Here is a 10128-nt window from a genome sequence, read left to right as displayed (position 1 = left end):
CTCAAGGGTAGTATTTGTAACTTGTGTATCCCGACTGTACCAGGAGAGGGGTTTCCAAGTGATGACAGAAGGTTGTTCATTTGTGATTTGCCAAGCGCTCCACACTACTGGCTGGCTGGTTCATTTCCTAGCCCTCTTGCTGAGGACAAGCTCCCTGGGCAAGCATGGAGCTGGGAGTTGCTTTGGGGCTTTGCCTTACCCAGTGTATCCTAACCAAATACGCCTGGGGCAGTTTCAAAACACAGAGCGGCCTCAGTTTGCGATAGGGCCTGGAAAAGTCTCCAGTGTGTATATTGATTGCTTTCCGTTTGCCAAAGAGTTGGGTGCTGGGTCTCAGCCTATCCCGAGCCTCCAAATTCAGATAATTCTCCTTATTCTACTTTTTATGAGTTTGGGAAGTTGGAGCAAAGGGGTGGAGAGATGAATGATCTAGCTGCTCACTCTAGTGCTGAGGCGATGATTTTTTTTTTAAAGATTTTATTTATTTATTTGACAGAGAGAGATCACAGGTAGGCAGAGAGGCAGGCAGAGGGAGAGAGAGGAGGAAGCAGGCTCCCTGCGGAGCAGAGAGCCCGATGCAGGACTCGATCCCAGGACCCTGAGATCATGACCTGAGCTGAAGGCAGCGGCTTAACCCACTGAGCCACCCAGGCGCCCCTGAGGCGATGATTTTTAACGCTTCTTTTAAATCCAGGTCACTGATACCTTCTTAGGTTATGTAGATAGAAGCTCCCAAGAAAATGTCAATCAGAGAGACACAAATTTCACACAGGGCAGAATCACTTCAAAGTTTGGTTATTTTAATGGAATTTCATTGTTCAAAGTAGAATGGATATATTAAGTGGTTCATCTCCATCCTGAAGAAAACATGAACAGTTTCTATCTTATTGTAATTTTGTCAAATTCAAACATGACTCTTTGACCTTTATCAAAGACATTTTCTTAATGTATCTTGATAAGATTCTTTATTCTGGAAAAAAAATTTTAAACCTTCAAGTAGTTTGGAAACATTTGCCTATTTGCTCATTCCTCTGGGCACAGCCTTTCAGACCACTTAGCTCATCGGTACCGAAGATCTCTGTTTTTCTAGCTGGTGGTAAGGCTGCGTGATGGAGGTGATCATGGGAAAATGAGGAGCGAGCAAGCTTTGTCAACTACTTCTAATTCTCTTAATTAGTATGCTACAATCCACCCCAGCTTCTGCAAGGTCAGACATGCAAGACAAATACTTGGCCAAAAAAGCAGGATTCTAACTAGTGTAAAAATAGATTTTAAATAAAATAGAATCTCTATAGGAAAGAGAATTAGGTTATGCTTTATATTCCCGCTCTTGCTTTAAGATCTCTGTATATGTAAGTCCAAGGAGGACTTGTAGAGTGGGTCTACCCTAAGTAAAAATTGAGAATGTCTGAGGTACATTCATTTTGCAAAGTTACAGGTGAGGTTTTTTGGGAAATGCTATAGCACATCCCAAATGGATGGTGATTAACAATACAGTTTGTGTGCTATCAAGTAACATGTAAGACATTTAGGTCAAAGGGGATGAGGTCTAACCATAGGCTAAAAAACAATGAAAATGTGATCATCCGAAAACTCTGGCTAATTCTGAAGCAGAAAACAAACCCCGTCATTTAACAGCATGTCTTGTTAACCTATCTAGCTACCTCTTTTGGAAGCTTCAATTCCAACACGGGTCTTACTTTAATTTCGCTCAGTCGCTGTATATTATTAATTACTTGATTATACTTAATTACTTGAGGTTGAGGTTTCTAGAGAAAGTACACAGCCCCTCTGTTGGCTCACAACAAGTACCGCATGACTGCTTTAAAGGGGCTCTGTTAAAATGCCAATCTTCGGATTTAGATACAGCCTTTGGTTATATCTTGAAAGCATCACTGAAAATCTGCCCAAGGTCCCTCTAGCCGCAACCTGAACATGCAGCCCGATCTTCTGTAAACATTCAGAAAACACTGATCCCAGCAAAATACACAATCAGCTAGTCAGAGGCCTCACTACGCATTTTCACACGGATGATAAATCTGCTTGCTGATTCTTGCTGGATGCTAGGAAATCCACTCTGAGTTGGGTCTTAGAGCAACCCTTCAGCTTCCTCCTTACGTGAGGTTCACAATGTGGTGTGGAGTCATCAAAAACAAAACCTAGAAGCGCCACCATTTTTCCCACCCTGGGTCTGCTCGGCCTGCGGGGGATGTTTGTTTTTCCTGGCTAGCCCTGGAGCAAGAGGTGGCCGCTGGTGACAGGCTAGTGACTAACGGTTTACAGGCCTGGCCTCGTCTCATGGGACCTTTAACCAATTCTTCAATGCCCAGGATGCAAAGGAGACCTTTAACCAATTCTCCAATACCCTAATGCTAGGGAATTTGTGTAAATCCTCAGTGGCCAGTGCAAACCTCTCTTTAAAGCAGCTGCTATGACCTCAGGTAACGTGACCTTTGAGGTTCCCCGAAAAAAAAAAAAAAGAAAAAAAATTGTCATCTTGAACCAGACCCCAGAAGTGAACATCAAATACACCAACTCAATAAATACAATGGAAGAATGCGCAGCAGAGCTGGGGCTTCTATCAAGTAGGAAGGCAAAATGGCCATGAGCGCGCCTGAGGCTAGTGAACTATCATGGTGGGCAACGGCAGCCAGCTCTGAAGCCCCGGCCCATCTCGCCAGCTCCGCCAGCCGCCGGGCTGCAGTCCCTGCAGCATGTGCCCGCAAAGAAAAGACCCAAACAACGGCGGCTCCGTCCTCACTTGTACTTGCTCAAGGTCCACCCTCACACTGGAGCCCCAGCGCACCCCCGCCGCGCCAGGGAAAACAGTCTCAGGGACTTCTGTTTCCCAGAGGTCACTTGCCCCTCTTGCTGCGGCCTTTCCTGGAGGGCAGCTTCCCACTGCCCCCCGAAGACGGGGGGCTGGAGGCTGAGGCCATGGCGATGTTGATCTGTCCCTCCTGGATTTCCTGCCGGGTCTCGGCAGGCAGGTGGTTGATCTTCTGCTGTGCCTCCAGGTAGAACATGACGTCACGCAGCTGCTCCTGGATCTCCGTGATCTGCAGATCCTTCTGGTCGCAGGTCTCCTTCAACACCCTCTCCTCCTCCTTGAGTTTGTTCTGCAGGAGGACCTGGTTGGCTCGCAAACACTTGTTCATTTCCTGCTCCTCTTTGAGCTCTGTGGTAAGTTTGGCCACTTTCGTGTTTAGTTGGGTGCACCTTTTGCAAGACAAAGGAAGACAAAAGCATGGTTTTCATTTGCTGACACAGTCCCCTTTCTGCTCTGGGATTGAACAGAGGCGCTGTGATCTCAGAATCCATTGAGGGACTGGACTCCTCCCTCCTGCGGTGGAAGGGGACTGGTTTGCTGCCACTGCAACAGCTTTACAAAGCAAGGATTTTGCTCAAGTTAACAGCGTGGCTTCGGGACAATTTTTCTAAGCATCGGATATTTTTCAATCGCAGAAACAATTCTGTGATTCATGATAAAACTCATACCGCTTCTCTGTTTTGCAGTCTGTGGTTAAATAGGTGTCTCAGAGATAACAGCTATGATAAAGAAGTTATGAGGAAAAGTGACATTCTCTGAGAGTCAAGTGCTCTGATCTCACTGCACTTGCTGGAGGAGAGTTTTCAAGGATAGGAGCGCCCTATTCTCGATGCTCAATCTTACTCATAAGTAAAAAATTACAAATTAAAATACCACCTGGGATACCATTTTTATGTATCAGAATACCAGAGAGCTCAGACATGGGGAAAGAGGGACTTGCACACATTGGCACTGGAGCATGAACTGCTACAAACTCTTTGAAAGTCACCTTGGCAATACCCATAAAAATAAAAATTTCACTGTGCCCTCTGCCACACCTATTCCAGGAATTTATCCTACAGAATATATCCCACAGCACATATTTCAGACCACACTGAAAGAAACATGGAGAAAAATGCTCACTGCAACAGAGTTTACAGTAGTCTATGACTTGAAACAACTTAAACATCCATCAATGGGGAACGGGTTAAAATTATTATGGGACCTCCAGACAATGGAATACTGTGCCGCCTTTATGAAGATCAAGATAGCTCTAGATGTACCAATATGAAAAAAAAAATCTCTAAAATGGAGTATTTTACCAAACAGAATACTTAATATTATTTTTTTTAAGAGAAAAGATAGTGTATGTGAGATGTTTATACAGGTACAGTGAAAGATTTGGAAGAGGCAATAGTTACTGGTACCACTAATTAATAATGGTAACCTTTAGATAGACAGCATGATCTACAGGGTGGAAAAAAACCTTCCAGTTTTAATTCTTTCATGTAGTTTGTTAGGGAGCTGAAAGTTTAGGACAGTATTTTAATTTCTCTTAATGCCGTAGTGGTGTTTTTACAGAAGTTAAACACACACACACACACACACACACACACACAAAGCCTTTGAGCGCCTGCTGGCTCAAGAGCACATAACTCTTGACCTCAGGGTTGTTAAGTTTGAGCCCCCATGTTGGGTGCAGAGACTGCTTACAAAGAAAATGTTTAAAAGAAACAAAACAAAACAACTTTGGTGAAGAGTATTGTGGCTGATGAAAAAAATTTTGAAACAGATAATGGCGATAGGAGCAGGATGTCGTGAATGCCATTCGATGTCACTGACAAATTTCATGTTATATAGATTTTGCCACAATACAAAAAACAAAAACAAAAAACTATTACAATAATCCCTACTTTCGAATAGGGGGAAAACAGGTAAAGGGGAAATGGGAACTTTTTGCACAATCTTGGTAGCCTCTGTAAAGCTGAATTTCTTCCAGAGTAAAGGTTTATTTAAAACAACAACAACAACAAAAAACAACTTTCAAAGCTATATCCTCCTTAAACTGATTTTTTATCCATTTGTCTGGAGGTAAAAAAAACCCATTATATTTGTGAGTATACTTAAGCTAGAAAGGTACTTTCAATCAGCAGCAACGATCTTCCCATACAATAATAGTAGAGTATGTTCTTGCCACGCTATTCTTGCGCTTTTCACACCATAGTCCACAAATTTAGCTTTTAATTCCTGTCTAATCCCAGAGTACACGCCACCTCTGGCTTAGACAGTTGCTCTCTTAAGTGCCAGTTCTCAGCCACATGGCTCAGAGAAGCTGAAGCTCTGAGTACAAGGCTGTTGCTTTCTTGTGGCAAAAATGAAAGATACCTGCACATATAAGAAGCACAGGTATCAGCGGACAGCACTGCATTCCACGTGGCATCCACCTGGCGTGAAACGCTGTCGTTTTTAATAAATGCAAAGTCACAGTAAGTTTGCTTCATATATAGGGAGACCCCTGAAAACCTAGTTGACAGACACACTTGGAAGTGTTAATGAAGGAGATTACCTGTTTATGAGCCTGTTACAATGAAAAAGCTAATTAAAAGAGGCCAATTACACCTACTTTCTTTCCACAGACTGCTTTTCTTTTAGGAGATCATTTAGTCTATGCTCCAGATTATCACATTTCTCAATTGTTTCTTTAAATTTGGTCTTCATGTTGTTAATCTGGAAGAGCAAACAGAGGTCAGTTTCACTTCACTTCATAGCTCCTGGTCTCTGGGGCTAACTTCACCACTGTTTATTCAATTACCTCTCTATAACTTGGACAAACCGAACTAAGAAAAGGTAAGACAATCATTTGCAAGAATTCCTGTAATGGAAATAAAAATTTTGAGAAATCCTTTCTCCCCCTTACTGTTTATCTATACCAGGATGATCAGGAGCAGCGGAATGTCAAGCGGAAGACTCAAAAGTAGACTTGGGCAGTCAAGCAGGAGATGGTCTGTCGGAGGCCAGACCACAGCATCCTCTTCTATTTTTTTTAAAATTTTATTTATTTGTTTGAGAAAGAGACAGAGTGAGAGAGCATAAGAGGGGAGATCAGAGGGAGAAGCAGACTCCCCATGGAGCTGGGAGCCTGATGTGGGACTCGATCCCAGGACTCCGGGATCATGACCCGAGCTGAAGGCAGTCGCTTAACCAACGGAGCCACCCTGGCGCCCCCAGAGCATCCTCCTCTTAACTTGTCATTTTTTTTTCCTCCTGAGATCACATTCCAAAAATTACTATTCAAATAATCTAACAAACTAAAGTAATCCAAGAAAATGGTGATAACTGATTTTAACTGTTCAGGCTCCACCCTTCCCAAACTCCTTACTAATTTTCTCAGGTACACAAAGTGACATGGAACATAAGTGGTTCTTGTTTTGAGTTAATTTGCAAGTGCAATATAGAGAGAATGAATTCATGCTACATTGTCTTAGAAACTGAAGAGAGCGTGCCTGGGTGGCTCAGTGGGTTAAGCCTCTACCTTTGGCTCAGGTCATGATCTCGGGGTCCTGGGATCGGGGCCTGCATCAGGCTCTCTGCTCAGCAGGGAGCCTGCTTCCCCCCCTCTCTCTGCCTGCCTTTCTGCCTACTTGTGATCTCTTTCTCTGTCAACTAAATAAATAAAATCTTAAAAAAAAGAAAGAAACTGAAGAGAATTTAAAAATTCTAGTGTATTCTGTGTTGGAAAACAAGAGACTTTTGAAGTCTAGCTAAGCAGACGCTGGATTCACTTGGGTGTGACGATCTACACAACTGAGAAATGCCTCAGCTCTACTGATACACGGAAGGACACAGGGCGAAGATTAGGTGGGAAGGAGAAGTAGCAAGGCCGTGTGGATCATGAGGCAGTAATAAGAGGAACTGAAAGGGACTGAGAATTTAAATCCTATGGCCCACATACCAGCCAGGTGTTTTGTAAGCAGTACCCCCTTATATCTTTCAAGAAGCTAGAGACTTTGATGCGGCAACCTTTTACAGGAACAGGCTTATAGAACGGTAAGGCAATCTGCCCAAGGTCACCCAACCAAAGCATGGTGGGTCCAGGACTGGGACACCAAGTCTGAATCTAGAGCCAAGCTCTAGACCTCTCTGTACTACACTGGAGGCCACAGCAAAGGAAAGACAACCCTTGGGCAGAGGCAAACTCTCAGCAATTGTCCATCAGGTTAGAAAAAGGGCCACTGCTTTTAATACTTACTTTTAAAAACTTGCCACATAGTCTAACAGATTTCTAACAGCACTGTTTTTTGTTTTTTTTTTTGTTTTTAATAAGAAAATAACTGTAGAAATTAACTTTATAACCAACTTCTGTTAAGTTGGAAGAACAATTAAAGCAAGATTCCTCTATGTCATGAAAACAAAAATAGCTTAAAAATTGCTCTAATTGGGGCACCTGGGTGGCTCATGGGTTGGGCCTCTGCCTTCAGCTCGGGTCATGGTCTCAGGGTTCTGGGATCGAGTCCCGCATCGGGCTCTCTGCTTGGCGGTGGGCCTGCTTCCCCTCTCTCTCTGCCTGTCTCTCTGACTGCTTGTGATCTCTCTCTCTTTCTCTGTCAATAAATAAATAAAATCTTAAAAAAAAAATGCTCTAATTTGGGGTGCCTGGGTGGCTCAATCAGTTGGGCATCTGCCTTGAGCTCAGGTCAAAATACCAGGCTCCTGGGATCAAGCCCCATGCTGGGCTCCCTGCTCAGCGGGGAGCACGCCTCTCCCTCTCCCTCTGCCCCGCCCCATTTGTACTCACTCACTCTCTCTCTCTCTCTCACTGTCAAATAAGTAAAATGTTTAAAAAAAATTTTTTTTAATTGCTCTAATTCTAATTTGGTATTAATTTCCTCCCCAATATTGTTTTAAAATAAAAGACCATTAGATCCTTTGTACATCTGCTCCTAAACTGACTCCTGTTAGGGAAATTGAAGAGGCCAAAAATGACTATCAAAAGGAACCAAACTGTGTTTTGCTAACTGGAGATACTTAGGCCAAATGCACTTGAATCAAGATGAAAACCAAGTAGCCCCAAAAAGCTCTCTAAAATTGCTATAGACAAAAGTTACAATGTTTTAAATCAGTGCTTTTTAAAACCTTTCTGAAAAAAAAAGTAAAATAAAACCTTTCTGACCATGAGCCCGCAGTAAGAAATACTCAGTATACACACAACTGACACCAAGAGCTTCACAACATAGTATTAAATATGATAATGTGTTCTAATATTTTATATCCACCCTACCTGTTTAATAAAAATGCTAGCTATCAAACTCATTTCATGATCCACAGCTGGAAAAATACTGATTTACATGGAGCTCCAGGTCCAATGAGAAAAGACAGATCTTCAGGGGAATTCACTGTCCTGTCTGCCTGCTCTGTGTTCTTCCTACATGGCCCCACTAAAACAAGAACCTTCGAGTGGACATGAGCTTCTAGAACAGACTCTCACACGCTATAGTAATCGTACTCCCTGAAGGATGCTGGCAGTAGGGGCAGAACAGCACTGTAACAAGCCCACAATGAGGCCCATGAATAAGAATCTCCACCAGTGAAACCCACGGTCTGCTACTGGATCTCTCTGCACACGCTCTCCTGCTGGAGGTGCCAGTGGACAGAGGACTGGTCAAAAGGAAGACCGTGGCAGAACAAAAAGCCTGCAGCATCCGTTAACTTATGGATAAGCGACATTTGTTACTAGAAAACAAAACATCCTTTTCAAGCCCTTCCAGCTTTTATGGAGGGCTGCCCTTGCCTCCATCTTACCTCTACACAAAAAAACCCCACAAGTTTCAGTGTTTAGCTTTCCTGCCCCTTCACCTGCTTTTCATGGGCATTTGTTAGGGAATGCAGTTAATCCTAAGGAATCTGAAAAGGTGGAGAGGACCCTAAGCTTAGCTCTCAAGGGTCTACGTGAAGCACTTCAGGTATATCCCCTGTGCACAAACCCTTTACTCAGGCTGTGCAGAGTTGCCAATGTTTTAGTCCCTGGGACTTCATAACTTGACACCAAGTGGCAGTGACCGTGCTCTGCTTCCTGAGTGCTGTTGGAGGCATGTCTTTCTCATATGTGCTCCAATCAAGGCCTATTGAGAACTAGTCCATCAAGTGACCCTGAGTGCCTCTGGAAAGGCACTTTCATCACTTGGAAGGTTCTTGTAGGAACTATATCAAGAACTTATAACTAAAGATCATGTCAAAGCTGGTGTTAAGCCTTAATTTTAGAAGCCTGATTTCTCCTCATTTGTAGGCATATCCAGAAACTGGGGCCAAAGGACTTGGCCTATGTGTAAGCCTGGCCCTGCCTGCCTAATTCCAGGGTAAACCTAGCCACCACACAGATGAGACCCAAGCCTGGCTCTGCAGTCCCTATCTGAAGGTCTAGTTACTGCTAGAGACACACAAAATTACTAAAATCATCATTAAAAATAATTTAAAAGCCTGTATGGACACTGTTCTTAGAACCTGAGGAAGGTTCTTGGAGTCCCCTGAGGAGCTCACTAGTTTTCAAACTCCCTTCTTTGGAACTGGCAGGGTTCCTTGTATGTGCTGGAGGCAACAGGGAAAAAGCAAGTGGAGCTCTGTGCCCTCCATCTAGGTTTCCACCAAAATCATACCACTTTTCTCTTTCACCTGTTAACATCTTGTTAACATTTTGTTAACATCTAAAAACCTCTGCCCTAGATAAACAAGGAACCATGGGAACCACAGAAGCTCTAGCACCTCTGTCTTCCTTTCTTCTCTGCGATTTCGAAGAGCTCGGCACCATCATACTGCCACAGAAGCCCACACGCAGCTCCTCAAAGCAGCTGTTCCCAAGCTGACAAACCAACTGGCAGACTCAAATTACAAGCCCTCATGTACATACTTCTGTTTTTTTTTTTTTTTTTAATGGAATTGCACTAGGCACTAGAAAACCTGACAGAAGTTAAACAAATCTTTCCCCACTCAAAAATACCAAAATACTCAGGTCTTTAAGCCCAGGTTTTCCTTTTTTAGGACATATAACAGGTATTTCGTTTCTTCCTCACCTCATATTTAATGTAATATCGAGCTCAGCATACAATTCTAATCTATTCATCTTGATTTACTGATCCTAGGTAAGAATACATGTTGGCTTCCCTCCCCTTCTTAAATAATGTTCAGCTGGCTGCATTTACAACAGCATATTTTCGTCTCTTCCTTTTCCTCTTTTTGACTAATTTCTTTCTTATTGTGGTCTAGAATTTCTTGTTGCCTAAAACTGCCTTTAGGGGCTAAGTCTGTAATATAATGATGATTCATGT

At 43.1% G+C, this 10128-nt stretch overlaps 1 protein-coding gene across 4 annotated transcripts in view; it reads right to left on the bottom strand.

The window, feature by feature from the left end:
* Positions 1-2771: 2771 nt before the first annotated feature.
* Positions 2772-10128, bottom strand: part of LOC122903422 (BRCA1 associated protein) — a 154668-nt gene continuing 147311 nt past the window's right edge. For 3 of the 4 annotated variants that reach the window (XM_044244259.1, XM_044244258.1, XM_044244257.1), the window contains 2 exons: positions 5433-5536; positions 2772-3219 (listed from right to left, as the gene is read on the bottom strand). In XM_044244259.1, the coding sequence (XP_044100194.1) occupies positions 2856-3219; positions 5433-5536 (468 nt within the window). In that variant the 3' untranslated portion in view covers positions 2772-2855. The remainder of the gene's footprint in view (positions 3220-5432; positions 5537-10128) is intronic. The other variant, XM_044244260.1, reaches the window with a different exon arrangement.

Source organism: Neovison vison, chromosome 3, assembly GCF_020171115.1.
Source record: "Neovison vison isolate M4711 chromosome 3, ASM_NN_V1, whole genome shotgun sequence".
Classification (NCBI taxonomy): domain Eukaryota; kingdom Metazoa; phylum Chordata; class Mammalia; order Carnivora; family Mustelidae; genus Neogale; species Neogale vison.
The sequence above is the reverse complement of the archived record's forward strand: the minus strand, read 5'-3'. Positions and strand labels throughout refer to the sequence as shown.